Genomic DNA, 17,358 nt, shown 5'->3' with positions numbered 1-17,358 from the left:
GATGGATGAAGGGATGGATGGATGGATGGATGGATGGATGGATGGGTAGGTGGATGGATGGATGGGTGAGTAGAGGGATAGTGGGATGGATGGATGGGTGGATGGATGAAGGGATGGATGGATGGATGGATGGATGGATGGATAAGTAGGCAGGATAGGTGGATGGATGGTTGGATGGATGGATGGATGGATGGATGGATGGGTAGGTGGATGGATGGATGGATGGATGGATGGTTGGATGGATGAGTAGAGGGATAGTGGGATGGATGGATGGGTGGATGGATGAAGGGATGGATGGATGGATGGATAAGTAGGCAGGATAGGTGGATGGATGGTTGGATGGATGGATGGATGGATGGATGGATGGGTAGGTGGATGGATGGATGGGTGAGTAGAGGGATAGTGGGATGGATGGATGGGTGGATGGATGAAGGGATGGATGAAGGGATGGATGGATGGATGGATAAGTAGGCAGGATAGGTGGATGGATGGATGGATGGATGGATGGATGGATGGATGGATGGTTAGGTAGATGGATACATGGATAGACAGGTAAATGAAAAGCTAGACGGATTTCAGACATGAAAATCCAAGTGTGTGGGTTTTAACGAAAACCTGGCTTAGGGCAAAGGTCACTTAAGTCTTTCTTCCCAGTCCAAAGCTACTCACCTTCCCTTGGTCAATGAGAAGCAGCCCAACCTGTGACAAGGAGTGAAAGTAGAAGACCCCACCCAAAGACCCGACTAGTTCTGCCTGTGAAACAAACAGAAACACACCACATATGAAGAAATCATTAACATGTGTTTGGTTTTAACTCCAGATTACCTAATAAGCCAAAATGAAGGAAAGTCTATTTTGTTCTGGTCTATTTCCCCTCTAGGGAAATGTAGCATGTAGGACAGAATCTTGAATGAAGGCAGCCTTGTTTGGGGCGTGCTGGGGGAAGTGGTGTGACCCAGATTGCCAGATGCTTGCCTAAATCATTCCCTCCTGCCTTGGTTCCTCATGCCTGATTTCTGGTTGGTCAGCAAAGTGTCTGGAAGCCAAGTGGAGGCATGAGGTCACCCAAGGGCCCTAACCTAGGGGCAATGGGACAACGCAGCTGGCTGCCTCCAGACATCTCCGGGTAAGAGAGAGAAGGACTATTATTTTATTTAAGCCTCTTAAGTTATTAATGGGAATTTTCTAATATAGACAGTGCCATGAACTGAATTGTGTTCCCCCACCAAATTCGTATGTTAAAGTCATAACCCCCCGTCTTAGTCCATTTTGGCTGCTAATGGACATTTTGGCTGCTTAATGCATTTTGGCCAAAATGCCACGCAGTAGCTTATAAACAACAGAAGTTTATTGCTCACAGTTGTGAAGGCTGCAAATCTGAGGTCAAGGTGCCAGCGTGGGTCACGTGAAGGCCCTTCTGGGTTACAGTCTTCTTGCTGTGTCCTCACATGGCAGAAGGAGGCTAGCAAGCTCTCTGTGGCTCCTCTTTTATAAGGGCACTAATCCCAATCATGGGGACTCCACCCTCATGATCTAAATGCTCCCAAAGGCCCACCTCCTAATACCATCACATAAGGCACTAGAACGGCAGCACATGCATTTTGGGGGGAGGGACACAAACATTCAAACCAGCAAGCCCGATGGGATAGTCCTTGGAGGTGGGGCTTCGGGTAGGTAATTAGGTTTAGATGAGGTCATAAGAGTGGAGCCCTGATGATGGGGTTAGCTTCCTCGTAAGAAGAGACACTAGAGTGTTCTCTCTTCTCTGTGTGAAGGTGGCCATCAGGAAGAGAGCCCTCGCCAAGGGCTGAATCTGCCAGTGTCTCGATCTTGGACTTTGCAGCCTCTAGAACTATGAGAAATAAATGTCTGTTGCTTGAGTCACCCAGTCTGTGGGGTCTGTTGTGGTGGCCCAAGCTGACCAAAGCAGGCAGTCAATCCATCCCAACTGGCAGGAGTTGCCCATCAGCTCCCCACCAGACACGCCAACTCCTTCCCTGCTGGCGGAACCCCAAGGGGATGAATGACGATTGCTTGGAATCTCAGCCCTTCGGCACAAAAATAACAATAACCACACATGCACGCATGCGCGCACACACAGCAGGAAGACTACTGTGTTAATAATTGGTGTTTGAGTGAAGGGGACATCGCGGAGAAGAGTAAACATCACCTAGAACTTGACCTTCTCCCCTGGGGAGGGGAGGAGTGCATTTTTGGTTGTACTTAGGATAGTTGTATTGTGTTGGGCAGAATGACGACCTTGTCAGTGTCTTTATTTGGAGATGAAGTACGGAGATGTGTATGGATGCCAAGCTGACCAGGGGTGGACTTGTGTTGGTTCGTTGTATGTGTCAGCTGGATGGAGCTAAGGAATGCCCAGGGAGCCGGTAAAACATTATCTCTGGGTGTGTCTGTGAGGGTGATTCTGGAAGAGATTAGCATTCAATTCAATAGACCCAACAAAGAAGGCCACTCTCACCAGTCTGGGTGGGCATCACCCAATCTGTCGGGGGCCTACATGGAACAAAGAGGAGGAGGAAGGGTGAATTTTTCTCTCTTCTTGAGCTGGGATGTCCATCTTCTCCTGCCCTTGGACACCAGAGCTTTTGGTTCTTGGGCCTTCAGACGCTGGGAATTGCTGTTCCCTGGTTCTCGGGCCTTTGTCTTCAGACTGAACAGCGCAACCAGACTTCCTGGTTCTCCAGCTCACAGATGGCAGGCTGTGGGGGCTTCTCTGCCCGCATGACCGTGTGAGCCAATTCCTATTATCAGTCTGTCTGTCTGTCTATCTATCTCTCTATCATCTATCATCTACCTATTATCTATCACTTTATCTATCATCTATTATCTATTATCTATCACTTTATCTATCATCTATTATCTATTATCTATCATCTGGCTATATTATCTGTCATCTATTATCTATCATCTATATATTATCTATCACCCAACTATTATCTATCATCTGTTTATTATCTATTCTCTATCATCATCTATCTATCTGTCTATATCTAGCTATCTATCATCTATGTATCTATCATCTATCTATATCTATCTATGTATCTATCTATCATCTATTACCTATCATCTATGTATCTATCATCTATCATCTATCACCTATTATCTGTCATCTATCTATATTATCTATCATCCAACTATTATCTATCATCTGTCTGTTATCTATCTATCTCTAGCTATCTATTATCTATCTATCTATCTATCTATCTATCTATCTATCTATCATCTACTACCTATCTACCTTTCGGTGTTTCTAGTGATGACAGTTTTCAACGAATCACACATGTTAACCCTGAGTCCTTCTAGGCCTACTTTCGGATGAAAGTATGTAGTCAGTTAGGTTCTAGGCTCCCTTGGGCCTCCTGGGCAGGGCAGAGAAATAGCGTTTGGGACACAGAGTTTGTGAGCAGAGTAGACTCTTTCTTCCTTCCTTTGCACATACTTCCCGAGTGTTTGGGGGGTGAGGCCATTCTCTGCCTCAGAACAAAATCCCTCATCCCCTGGGCTACCCCAGCAGCCTGTCCACTCCAGCTGTTGGGATCCCAGCTCTGCCCTGCACTCCTCTGGGCCCTCACCCCTCTATCGGTTTCCTGGGGCTGCCATGTGCTTGATGGCTTAAAACCACGGAAATTTACCGTCACCTTTGTGGAAGCTAGAAGTCTGGTGTTGGCAGAGCCGGCTCCTGCCGAGGCTGAGGAAGAAGCCACGCCACACCTCTCTTCCAGCTCCTGGTGGTGGCCAGTAATCCTCGGCATCCCTTGGCTTGTAGCCGCACCCCTGCAGGGTCTCCCTGTGTCTTCACACGGCCCTCTTCTCTGTGCGGGTCTCCCCGTGTCCTCTCCTTTTCTTACAAGGTACCAGTCCCTTTGGATTTAAGACCCACCCTGGTCCAGTGTGACCACATCTTAACTAACTAAATCTGCAAAGACCCTGTTTCCAAGTAAGGTTACACTCTGAGGTCTCTGGGGTTCTGGATGAACCTAATTTGGGGAGGGTGGGGCATATATTCGACACAGGACAGTTCTCTCGTCTGTATAATTGGAATGATGATGGTGCCTGATGGTACGGATCTTTGGATGGGCCTGGGGTTAAGGGCCATAATTACTGTGCAGCCTTTACTGTGGCTTTACCACAGTGTCCTATGACCTAACACCTTTTGTATCCTTTCCTAACTCCCTAGTCTCCCTAGCCAGCTCCTTGGACCTTGAATTTCCCCTACCCTCCCAGCCAGCTGGACTCTTTAAAGAGAGAAAAGCCCTTGGCCACCCAGCGACTGCTGATTACCCCCACCATGCAGGAGGTAAATATCTATTTGTTGATTTTGCTGTTCACGTTCCTACCAAATTGAACATACCTGTCTTTCGTAGGCAAACTTCTGAAATGTGTATCCCCGGGTGTTTGAGAAATACACATTGGTCTGAGATATCTGATCTCCATGCAAATAAGCAAACACGGAATTACTTATATCCTGGAAGAACAGACACATAGAAGTCTCTTTACTTTTTTTCCTAAAGTTTTTAAATGTTTGCTTATTTTGAGAAAGAGAGAGAGAGAGAGAGAGCAAGCAGGGGAGGGGCAGAGAGAGGGAGAGAATCCCAAGCAGGCTGAGTGCTGTCAGCACAGAGCCCCACATGGGGCTCAGACTTACAAACCCTGAGGTCATGAACTAAGCCGAAATCGAGTCAGACGCTTAACTGACTGAGCCCCCCAGGTGCCCCCTCGGGGGCCCCCCAAGTTTTAGTTTTATACTGTAGTTACATTAGATGGAACCATTGGAAGAACCATTGGTAAAGGGGGCATGGGACTTCTTGTAGGGTCTGTAATTATTTCAAAATATCAAGTTTAAAAAAGGAAGAAACTTATTTAAAAAAAAGAGAGAGAGAGAGAGAGTAGGGGGCACCTGGGTGGCTCAGTCTGTTGAGCATCCGACTCTTGATTTCGGCTCAGGTCGTGATCTTGTGGTTCATGAGATCCAGCCCCACATTGGGCTCTCCTCACAGTTGGGATCCAGGTTGGGATTCTTTGCTGCTCTCTCTCTCTCTCTCTCTGCCCTGCTCCCACTTGTGCACACACTTTCCCTCTCAAAATAAATAAATAAACATTAAAAAAAAAAAAAAAAAGGAACAAAGGTGGATATATTCCTGCCAGCCAGGGGATCCCTCTCCTGAACCGTGGAGAAGAGACATTGCCCAAGCCCATCCTGGGACTTGATGTGCCAGCCCTCATGGCTTACTCTGTCCTTATTTTCATTCTTAATTATCTATGTTCAAAGCACTGTAAAAATGGACAGGCTACACACTGTATACTCACCACACAAAAGGGATGTCCGCTGTAACAACAATTATCACCAGAAATATGTGAAACAGGGTGTTCTATACCTAAAAGGGAAAGAGCATTAAAAAAAAAAACAAAAACAAAAACATGAGTTTGTGGGGCGTCTGGCTGGCTGTTGTAAGAGCCTGCGACTCTTGGTCTTGGGTTGTGGGTTCGAGCCCCATGTTGGGCATGGAGACTACTTAGAAGAAAATATAAATCATAAAAAACGCGAGTTCCCTAATTTCCAGGGAAAAGGGTAGAGCGGGGTTTCTCAGCCTTGACCCTACTGACATTTGGGGCCAGATCGTTCTCGGTTGTGGGCAGTATCTCCAGACAATGGCAAGCGTCACCTGAGGGACACAGCCGTCAGAGCTGAGAACCACTGGCTTTGCAGGAACTCTTAGGACCCTGCCAAAATGGCAGGAAAGGCTCCTTCCTCTTGGCGAGGCATTCATTGATTCTGTTTCAGTTATTTTAAATGTTTATTTTTGAGAGGGAGACAGAGAGAGACAGAGTACAAGCTGGGGAGGGGCAGAGAGAGGGAGACACAGAATCCGAAGCAGGCTCCGGGCTCTGAGCTGTCAGCACAGAGCCCCACGACGCGTGGCTCGAACTCATGAACCGTGAGATCCTGACTTGAGCGGCAGCCGGACGCTTAACCGACTGAGCCACCCAGGCGCCCCTTGTGGATTCTATGTTAAAAGCAGAAGCTTCAGCTCCTAGGAAAATATACACGTGGCCGACAAGACATGAAAAGCTGCCCTCGACATCCCTGATCATTAGGGAAGTGCAAAGCAAGACCACAGTGAGGTAGCCCACACACACATCAGGATGGTTATTATCGGAGACACAGCACACGAGCGTTGGCGAGGGTGGGGAGTGACTGGAACCCTTGTGCACCGTTGGTGAGAATGTAAGCTGGTGCCCGGGGCATGGAAAACAGGGTGACGGTACCTCAAAAAAATTGAAAATAGGGCTCTGGAAATCCCACTTCTGGGTCTATGCCCAAAGGAACTGAAGGCAGAGACACAAAGAGATATTTGCACACGCGCCCCCCGTGCTTCATGGCAGGATTATTCACAATAACTGAAACATGGAGAAAGCAACCCAAGGGTCCAGCGGCAGATGAATGGGCGAACAGAAACGTCACGTATACACGCAGCGGAATATTAATTGGCCTTAAAAAGGCAGGACATTCTGGGGCACCAGGGTGGTTCAATCCATTAAGTATCTGACTTCAGCTCAGGTCACGATCTCACAGTTTGTGGGTTTAAGCCCCGCACTGGGCTCTGTGCTGACTGTGCAGAGCCTGCTTGGGATTCTCTCTGCCCCTCCCACACTCATGCCTTCTTTCTGTCTCTCAAAATAAATAAATAAACTTAAAAAAAAAAGAGATAGAACATTCTGGCACCTATTAGAATATGGATGAGCCTTGGGGACATGATGCTCAGTAGAATAAGCCGGACACGAAAGGACAAATCCTGTATGAGTTCACTTATATGATCCCAGGGGAGTCTCGTCCACAGAGACAGAAGGTATGTGGTGGGAGCCAGGGTGGGGAGTTAGCCCTTTGGATGCTATTAAAGAAAGTTAGGAAGAAAAGGGGAAGGACGGAGAGCAGACTGACTTATGTTACGAGGAACCCTTATGGTTCCTTCGATAAATTAAAACATGGAGTTTCCACATGGCCCGGCACCTGCTCTCCTCAGTTATATTACCCCAGGGAACTGAAAACCTACATCCACACACAAACTCACGCACAAAGGTGCATAGTAGCACTATTCACGAATACCCAAAAGAACGAAACCAACCGAACGTCCACCAGCTGATGAACGGATAAACAAAAGTGGTTCATCCACACGGGGGAACATTATTCAGCCTTTAAAAGGAGAGAGGCAGTGACACCGGCCAAAATGGGGAGGAACCTCGAACACACGACGCTGGGGGAAGGAACCAGATACAAAAAAGCCACAAGGGGTGTGAGTCCATGTGTGCGAAACGTCCAGCACAGGCTCATCCACAGACAGGAAGGGGGACCGTGACTGCCAGGGGCTGGGGCTGGGACTGGGGCTGGGGGGGAGGTGCCGGCTAATGGGGGAGTGTCTCTTCTTGGGGTGACGGAATGTTCTGGAACTAGACAGAGGTGATGATTGTGCAACATTGCGAGTGTTCTAAATGCCAGAGTACTTTGTACACTTTAAGATGGTTGGAAATGGCCAGTTTTTATGTGAATTTTACACTTTCCTCCCCCGCACCACCTCCCGCCAAAGGAGAAAGAGGCATGAAGCTAAGATTGAAAAGAACTGAACCGAAGGTCAAAGGTCGGCAAGAGGACAGGGCTGCAGAGCTAGAGGGAGCCAGCCTGGGAGAGTTGGGAGGGAGGAAGCGGGGAGGGCCAGGAGGCAGTTTGGCTGCGGGCAGTGAGTGCTGTAAAGAGCGGATGGGCTCATGTTCTGGAGGCAGCTCTGTATTTGGTTTGGATGTGAAAATCGATGAGACGGCCCCAAGGCTGGTCACAGCAGTTTCTGTGGCCTGGAACTACCGTCGGGTTCGCAGCCCCACTCGGGGATACGTACGTTCTCTACCAGCCCGCAGTCCACACCGCGCCTGCGCACGGCCCCCACGTATCCGGGATCCGTGTATTCGGTCGCCTTGTTCTTGGAGGTCACCCTGGAACGCGCTCGAGAAAAGTCAGACAGAGGCCAAGCCAAGGTGTGGCTCTTCTGCTGTGCTTCTCGGTCCCTCTCAGGGCTGCAGGCCCCTCGCCGGCCAGGGCTCAGCAGACACCTGGCAGGTACCACACTGGCTGGGCCAGGTTCCGTCTCGTGGGGCCCACAATCTTTTGCCAAAACTAACACGAGGGAAGCAAAAGATGAACGAGCTGCCAGATGGCGATCTACCAGCCCGGTGGCTCTGGACTCGGTGATATCTGGGGACATTTGGGGTGTCGGGATGCATCGGTGGAGGGGCGCTCCTGACATGGGGTGGGTGGGGACAGGGATGCCCTACACCCCACAGTGCCCAGGGTGCCAGCCCCCCCCCCCCCGAGAATGACCTGGCCCTAAATGTCAGCAGCAGTAGGGTTGAGAAACCTTGATGGACCTCTTTCTTTCTCATCTCAATGGGTACCCAACCATCCTTCTTTTCCAAAGAATAGTATCTTCCTTGTCTTCATTCTCAACCTTGCCGCCTTGCATGCTACGTGATGGTTCTCTTCTTTCTCTCTCTTCATATGGCTTACCTTCTCTCCTGTTCTCTGTCCCTAACATGCAGTAGGTGGGACTGAATATTCCCATCACCCAGGCTTGTCACCAAGTGCGTACAAGCCATTCTCGGCCCTCCTCGATCCTTCCTGACATCCACTCCCACGCAGTTCCCGTTGATGTCCCTCATTGACTCCAATCAGTCAGAGCGGGATTTTGTGGCTCGTAACCACGATCCTGGACAGAAACACCAGGTTCCCACCGTGTAACCAATTTTCATTTGAATTTTAAAGAACAAGGTGACGTCCAGGGGCTGACATCCAAGGAGCAGCACTGTTTGTATTTCCAAAATCAACAACCTGTTCTCGGATGATCGCCAACAAAATTTTTTTAAAAACCACACATATACCTATAGATGCGTTCCAGAAATTGGCCTCGTAATCATAAACATAGACTTTTTGATTCACTACTAACAGCAACACCGAGCCAGCGATATGTGCCGATGTTACTTCCGGTACGCCGACCTAAAAATAACGACACATAGGAGATCCGTGAGTGCATCTTTTGAGAGGATTCGGGAAGTAAGACGTCTAGATGCACATTTAAGAGACATGCATGCTATAGCAAGAGCTGTGTGGTTCCTAGGTGCTGGGAATGGTATATCCTGGGGTCGGAGCCAAAACTGGGCGGTTGGAGTTGGTGTTTGGTGCCCTCGGATACCTGAATTCTCTCTAATCCCTTTCTTCCTTACCAAAACCTTCTCTGAGGGTAAAGCCTAAAGAGTAAGTAACAAACGATGAGCATAAATGATAAACATGTCGCTTATAAGAGAAATATTGGCATTCTAATTGATGGCAAAACCTTCTTCGGCTAGGGGCCAGTGGTAGAATTTCTCAGGGTAGTTACTGAGAGGGTAAAAGTTTTTCTGTTTTGGTTTAGGACAATTAAGGGAGGGCCCAAGATTACTGTATGTAATCTATCCTTAACTCACACACTTCCAATTCTCTTCAGAATTGTCTCTTTTTTTTTTCAGGAAAAAGAATAGAATAGAATAGAATAGAATAGAATAGAATAGGACTAGAATAGAATCAATCCTTCCTCTGGCTTAGAAATTGCTCTTAATGTCTTTCAAGAGGTACATTGTAATATAAGCCCCCAGGCTTACAAAAACAGACTAGTGTGATATTTCCAAACTGTATCTCCCCCCTCCCCCCCCCCCCAAGAGTTACTATGTTGGGAATCTTTCAGATGGTTAAGTAAAATAACTACCTTTATTGATGTAGGGAGGGAAAGTGGAAGGAGACTACTTTTGAAATTATCTCTTGTGAAAAAAATTTGTCTTCTGAAATAGACAATAAAAGAGTTAAATTAGGACAATTTCATACAAGAAAAGAAAAGAGACAAAGATAGGCACTCTAAAAATGTTCTGTTGAAACAAAATACCCCCCCCCCTTTTTTTTAACAAGGAACCATTGAAGTTCTATCTATCTATCCATCTATCTGTTTTTGCATGAGTAAACTTCTATAGACTGGATATTTGCATTCTTGAAATAACATTATTTTAAAAGTGTGACCATGTCAAATATAAAATTATATAAATGACATCTTTTATATATGTGACACTTGCCTTACCCAGGATGAACTTCAGTTTTGCCATTTATATGATTCTAATCCCACTGAAGTAAAAGGTTTCAGACTAGGAATGTGTGTGTATGAAAGAAACAATGTGTTCCCTCAGGCAGGAAAACTTTTAAGGAGTGAAAATTCATCAGGGTGCCTCGGTGGCTCAGTCGGTTAAGCATCAGACTCTTGATTTTGGTTTAGGTCATGATCTCACGGTTTGTGGGTTTGAGCCCCGCATTGAGGTCTGCGCTGACAGTGCAAAGCCTGTTTGGAATTCTCTCTCTCTCCCTCTATCTGTGCTCCTCCTCTGCACTCTCTCTCTCTCTCAAAATAAATAAATAAACTAAAAAAGAAAGAAAGAAACAAGTGAAAGGCCATCCATGAACATGGTATATTGCTTCCTTATCCAGAGCTCTTTCTCCTGTCCCCTCCAGGAGAGTTTTATGGTTTTAGACAGAAAGGAATTGCTGAGTTGATTCTTATGTGTTTTAAAGTTTTTGTTGTCACTGGGAATGATGTTTTTCATAACTGCTTTTTTTGAGTGTTCATGGCTAGTTTACGAGAGAGGTGTTGATTTTTTTTTTTTAATGTTTATTTTTTGAGATAAAGAGAATGTGAGTGAGTGCACAGGCTCACATGTGAACAGGGGAGGGGAAGAGAGAGAGGGAGAGAGAAATCCCAAGCAGGCTTGGTGTTGACAGAAGAGAGCCTGACATGGGGCTTGAAACCCACAAACCGTGAAATCACGACCTGAGCTGAAACCAAGAGTCAGATGCTCAACCGATGGAGCCACGCAGGTGCCCTGAGAGGTGTTGATGTTTTTAATATCTGTGTTGTATTTGGCCATCCTGCTGTACTCAGTGCTGCTGGTTAGTTCTTTGGATTTGGCAAAATGCTGTCTCTTTCTAATGTGTTTTGTATTTCACATTTTTCTCTTGTCATAGTGCATTGGCTGGGACCTCCAATACATAGTTGAATGAGAGTGATAGGATTCTCTGTTATTTTTACCTTTATATTGTTTCTTTTACAGGGTGAGATACTTTCAGCAAGTATCCAGCTGACATCAAAACCAATAAAACACTGGGGGAGAAAAGAACATCATGGATTGTTGGGTGGAGCCACCCCCAAGACTCTTTCTCCTCTGAGCCACCAGATTCCATGTCCCGTTATTCTCCCCCTGTCTCCCTCCAGTGCTGCCTCCCAGGTCTCTCTCTGGACCACAGCCTCAGCCCCTCACTTGTGTCCTTCTGCTGTCTCCCCTCTCTGCTTCCTGTTCTCCACCCAAAGGTCTCAGGAAGCATGTGCTCTAGGAATATCAACAAGTTATAATTTTAGGTTAACTGGCAAGAAACGGGATCGTCGTGTCTGAGAACATGTGCTGACCATTTTGACAGATTCTGCCAAATTGTCCCCCACAGGAGGGGGACCCACTTTGGCCTCATCCACGTTTGCCCTCATCCTCACCAGCACGATAGGCAAAACGTGACATTCCATAATTTTATTAAACATTAGAATGTCTCATGGGGCACCTGGGTGGCTCAGTCGGTTGAGCATCTGACTTCGGCTTGTGTCATGATCTCGCGGCTTGTGGGTTCGAGCCCCATGTCGGGCTCTGTGCTGACAGCTCAGATTCTGTGTCTCCCTCTCTCTCTGCCCCTCCCCGGCTCACGCTCTGTCTCTCTGTCTCTCGAAAGTAAGTAAACATTAAAAAAAAAAAAATTTGAATTTCACATCAGTTCACGTCACAAAATATGATTCTACTTTTGATTTTTTTTCCAATCATATAAAGATGTAAAGACGATTCTTATCTTGCCAGCCCGGCAAAATCAGATGGCAGGCTGAATGTGCCTGGGAGGCCACAGTTTGTGACTCCTGCTCTAAAGCAGACATGATGATGGAAAGCTGTCCGACACGGTTGCCACCAGCTACACTGAGTGCTTGAAATGTGGTTAGTTTGTGGCTTTTTCACTGTATTTAGTTTTAATTAATTAAATTTTTTGTTTAATTTTTTTAATGGCAGTACAATACACACAATATAAAATCTGTATTTCAAACTTATTTTAATGGTGATAAAATATACATAAAATAGACCATTATCATCATTTCTTTAGGGTGCAGTTTGGTGGCACTGAGCACAGTCACACTGTCGTGCAGCTGCCCCCGCCATCCGTCTCCAGAACTTTCCATCTCCCCAGACTGAGACTCTGTCCCCATGAAGCACTGATTCCCTGCCCCTGCCCCACCCCTGGCTCTCACCATCCACTCTCTGTCTCTGCGGACGGGACTCCTCTAGGGACCCCTTGCGAGTGGGGTCACGCAGGATGTGTCTTTCTGTGTCTGGCTTCTGTCACTGTGCACAGTGACCCCAGGGTCCATCCACATGGTGGCAGGATGTCCTTCCCTTTTTTATTTTTATTTTTTATTTGAGAGCGAGTGAGAGAGTGCACATGAGCCGGAGAAAGGGCCGGAGGGAGAGAGAGAATCCTAAACAGGCTCCACCTGTTTCCATCGGGTGTGGAACCCGATGCAGGGGACTGAATCCACAACCCAGGGATCATGACCTGAGCTGAAGTCGAGAGTCGGGGGCTCAACCCACTGAGCCACCTGGGTGCCCCAGAATGTCCTTCCTTTTTAAAGCTGAGTAACGTTCCAGGGTGTGGGTGCCTCACCCTGTGTTGATCCATTCAGCTGCTGATGGAAACTTTAGATAGCCACGAGTGGCAGATCAACTTTCAAGGAAGGACGGAATTCACATCTTATCAGGAGTAGCTGAGTCCTCACTTGGCCCAGGGCCTGGTCCCATCCCTCCCCCCTTCCGTGGCCATCCCCTCGGCCAGGCCTTCCCACCAGCAGTCATGTCCAGACTCTGCCTCCCTCACTACGCAGCCTCTCTCTCTCTGGTGACCTTTCTTCTCTCTTCGGTCTGTCTTGGCTTCCGGAGAGAGTGCCATCAACCTTGGACCTCTGTGTCCTTGCTTTCTCTCCCATCTGCCCCGCTGCTGTGTTGGCTGTTTTCCCCACCCACGTGCCCTGCCTTCTCCGTGACATCCCTCCCCTCCTTGGCTCCTGCCTTCCTCAGCCTGTAGGTCTCCTGCTTTCCGACCGCCCTTTCTCTCCTCCCACCGGATTCACCAGAACCTCTGGCTGCTGGACATGTGATGCCCCAGTGACTACGCCGTCACGGTGTTGCCATCGCTTTGCGTGCTCGGGCCCCCGTGATGACTAATTATACCAAGGATCTCTGACAGGAGGCACCGCAGTGTTGTGATCATTTTAGTTTATTTGCCGGTGTTTTCCTCTCTCTTCCTTTGGCCCCCACACCAACTCCGAGCTCCCTACAGACCAGTAACCAGCAACACAGGACGGAGAGCCATCTTCCGTAACGTTTGTTGAATGAATGGATGAATGAATGAGGGCAGATCTCACGTTTTAACAGAAAGGACGGTAACAGGACATAAAAAGGTCACTTACCCTAGATACAGGGCTATGTTTTTCTTGCAAGGATGTTTAATCAAGCGTGGTGTCCTCGATGAAAAATACAGATGGTCCTAGAGAGACAGTCACACAAATCTTAAGATCAGTAATAAGCACCCGACGAGAAGCAATTTCCAAATATAAAACATTGAAAGTGTAAAGGCGAAATTGAGGTAGGTGGATAATAGCGATGTAATTTTCCTGTTTTTATATCACACACTGGTTAGTCAGCTGTCATGCGGTGGGGGAGGGGAAGCTGGGTGAAGGGTACCTGAGACATCTCTGTGCTGTATTTGCAACTTGCCGTGAATCTATAATTAGGTCAAGATAAAGTTAAAAGAGATTCACAGGCTAATGATTCATATCTCATTCCTTATGTATGTTACTGCTTACTTACATACATACGATCAGTTATTCGACAGAGAGGTCAGAGGACGGGGAATTATAAAGCGAACAAGGTAGAAAGCAGGCACTTGGAGAGGATTTAGAAATGCAGACATCGCTTCTGAAATAATGCCATGTCAGGAGGAAACGCACTTTAGCTGATGAACTAATTCTTTGTGCATCGTAGGGCACAGAGGGTGAAAAAAAAGTGCCCTCATGGGGCGCCTGGGTGGCGCAGTCGGTTAAGCGTCCGACTTCAGCCAGGTCACGATCTCGCGGTCCGTGAGTTCGAGCCCCACGTCAGGCTCTGGGCTGATGGCTCAGAGCCTGGAGCCTGATTCCGATTCTGTGTCTCCCTCTCTCTCTGCCCCTCCCCCGTTCATGCTCTGTCTCTCTCTGTCCCAAAAATAAATAAAAACCGTTGAAAAAAAAATTAAAAAAAAAAAAAAAAAGTGCCCTCTTGCACCGCGTTATTTACGCAAAGTAACAGTCCGCTTCCTGTTACTCCAGAGTTAAAATTAAATGAAACTGGAGAAAAACTCAGGTGATCTGAGTTCTAAACCCATTTCCACCTCCTGGCTTTCTTCATGTTACTTGATCTCTTTCAACTAGTTCTTTAGTGAAACGGGAAAGATGAATCTCTACTTCAAAGCGCAGTGGTGGGGATTAGATCGTGTTCTGTGCCTGACACAACACTGACACCCAAGAAACACTAGGAAGTGTTAGTTCTGGAAGTGAAAAATGAGACTGAAGTATGGAGCCACATACCCCTTGAATTTGCCGACTAACATGAAACACCTTTCCTGTCCTCACCGTGTGAATACTAGAGGTAAGTGACAAGAGAAACCGTCTGTCATTTTTATTCAGCATGACTCCTACCAAGGTACCTCTTGGCTAACTCTAAAGCACCTGTTCCTGATGCTTTAGGGTCATGGGAGCCCCTGGAAAATCTGGTGCAACCGTGGGCCTTTCTCTCCCACAGACAGACCTAGGTATACACAAAAATGGGGACGTAACTCCCAAGAGCTCATAAAGGCGCATTTGCAGACCCCATATTAGGAACTCCTACTCCCAGGTTTTTGGGGTTTTTTTGGCTGTGGCCAGGGGCAGGGAGACGGTGCTGGTGGCTGGAAAATGTTGGTACAGCATCTTGACGTGTGCCAAAAGCACCTGGAGGCTTGATAAACCACAGATTGCTGGGCCCCACCTCCGATTCAGTAGATCCAGGGAATTCTAACAAATTCCCAGGTGATGCTGATGCTGCTGGTCGAGGACCACACTTGGAGAACCAGGGTGACGAAATGGGAGAATTGGATAGAACCGTCTTTTCAAGTGTGGAGACAAATCCCACCGGTAAAACTTGCTGGAGACCTCTACTTTTCACTTGCTGGTTTTGTGTCTTTAGGTAAGTGTGTCTTTAATTTTGCTGGGTCTGTTTTCACATCTATAAAACAAGGTTGGGGCTCCGGGGTGGCTCAGTCGCTTAAGTCTCCAACTTTGGCTCAGGTCATGAACGTGGTTCATGCGTTCGAGTCCCGCATCGGGCTCTGTGCTGACTGCTCAGAGCCTGGAGCCTGCTTTGACTTCTGGGTCTCCCTCCTCTCTGCCCCTCCCTGCTTGCACTGTCTCTCCCTCTCTCCAAAATAAATATTTAAAAACAATCTTAAAAAAAATTATTATTAGAACGTTAAGGAATTACTGCCCATGGACTTTGTTGTAAAGGTCAAGGTAGGCCATGCACCAGAAGCTCACATCTACTATTCCATGGGCAGACAGGGCCCTGCCGAACAGCTTACTCCAGGCAGGGTTTGCCAGAGGGCAGGAACTCGGCTTTAGCATCTGACTAGCTCCGTGGCACCCTGCAAACAGTATTCACTGATCTGATATTTACCAAAATCTAAACATGTTCTGAGTAAGGAGTGAGATAAATACTCCATACCCTCATGGAGCTGATATTCTACTGACAGCAGTAGACAAAACATTTGTCAAAACAGTAACAGAAGTTAGTGGTTGATAGCAAAAACCGGTAGGGGGTGGGGGCGCTGTAAATAAGATGTACTCGGTGCCCCTGGGTAGCTCAGGCAGCTAAGCGGCCAACTTCCGCTCTGGTCATGATTTCACAGTTGAGTTCCAGCCCCATGTTGGGCTCTGTGTTGATAGCTCACAGCCTGGAGCCTGCTTCAGATTCCGTGTCTCCCTCTCTCTCTGCCCCTCCCCTGCTCGTGCTCTGTGTGTGTCTCAAAAATAAATAAACATTAAAAAAAAAAAAAAAAAAGAGGTGCTATTTAAGTCAGGATCAGAATGAGGAACCAGTCATGGAAGCAAAAGTGTGCCAGGCAGAACGAGTAGCAAACACCGACTCCCCTGTCCCCCAAGGCTGGACGGAGTTTGACTTGAGATGACTGGAGCACTGATTCACGGGTGGGCAGGGGCCACATCAGTGGTTCCCAAATTTGCAGGGGACACTTGGCAGTAGCTGGAGACATTTTTGGTTGGTTGTCAAGCCTGGGGAAGCAAGCGCTCGCTACCGGCGGTGGTGGGTGGGGGCCAGGGATGCTGCTCAACATCTTACAATGTACAGGACGGCCCCCAAATGTCAGCAGCGCTGCTGTCGAGGAAAGCCTGGGGCAGATCATGCGGGAAAACGCTGGCCGCTCAAGGAACTTAGGCTTTATCCTGGGTGCCACAGAATCCGGGCAGGGGAAAGACGAGATCAGACTCGTTTACAAATCCCTCCTGCGGCCAGAGCGGGCGAGGGAAAGCAGCGCACGGCCTGGGGCGGTGGCGGCGGACGTGGCCCAAAGGGGTGGGAATCGGGCCCAAGCTTTGATGTGGCAGTGGAGGGACTTGGTGAAGGGCTGGAGTTGGGCAGAAAGAAGGGGCAACACCAAGTTCGATTCCTAGAACTAGAAACTGGGAAGCCTCCGCTCCAGGACAAGCCGGCCCCCTCCCCGACCCTGGGCAACACCCCTCCCCGGGGAGGGCAGCCCCACCGGCACAGCTGCTGAGCTCCGGCCACCAAGCAGAGCCGCAAGGTCGCAGCCGCCACCAGCATCAACACCAGCATCTCGTATCCAGAACCGCCGGCGCGAAGGCACCTCAACCGCCGCTGGGTGTCGCCTCACGGTTTGGGCAGGCGCCGACTGGAGCCTGCGCCTGCGCACTCGGCCGCCAGCGCAGGCGCACTTCGTCTCCCAGGGAACGCGGAGCCGCCCACCTCAACCGCCCCCCGTGGACGTGAGCGCCCTGGCGCTCGCGCTCTCACCAGTTGGAGCGTGCGTTCGTCGTCCCCTGAACTCAGCACCGGGGCCCCCCCGCACACAGTCGCGCATGAGCAGGC

At 48.3% G+C, this 17,358-nt stretch overlaps 1 protein-coding gene across 1 annotated transcript in view; it reads right to left on the bottom strand.

Annotated features, from left to right (window-relative positions):
• The window catches only part of CATSPERD (catsper channel auxiliary subunit delta), a 43,176-nt gene extending 26,010 nt beyond the window's left edge, over window positions 1-17,166 (bottom strand). The window contains exons 1-8 of the mRNA XM_060629951.3: window positions 17,012-17,166; window positions 14,787-14,841; window positions 13,632-13,708; window positions 9,807-9,879; window positions 8,947-9,061; window positions 5,329-5,396; window positions 4,373-4,486; window positions 670-753 (exon numbers count right to left, since the gene is read on the bottom strand). Of these exons, the coding sequence (XP_060485934.2) occupies window positions 670-753; window positions 4,373-4,486; window positions 5,329-5,396; window positions 8,947-9,061; window positions 9,807-9,879; window positions 13,632-13,708; window positions 14,787-14,841; window positions 17,012-17,085 (660 nt within the window). The 5' untranslated portion in view covers window positions 17,086-17,166. The remainder of the gene's footprint in view (window positions 1-669; window positions 754-4,372; window positions 4,487-5,328; window positions 5,397-8,946; window positions 9,062-9,806; window positions 9,880-13,631; window positions 13,709-14,786; window positions 14,842-17,011) is intronic.
• Between the last annotated feature and the right edge of the window lie 192 nt (window positions 17,167-17,358).

Source organism: Panthera onca, chromosome A2, assembly GCF_046562875.1.
Source record: "Panthera onca isolate mPanOnc1 chromosome A2, mPanOnc1 haplotype 2, whole genome shotgun sequence".
In the NCBI taxonomy this organism is placed as follows: Eukaryota; Metazoa; Chordata; class Mammalia; order Carnivora; family Felidae; genus Panthera; species Panthera onca.
The sequence above is the reverse complement of the archived record's forward strand: the minus strand, read 5'-3'. Positions and strand labels throughout refer to the sequence as shown.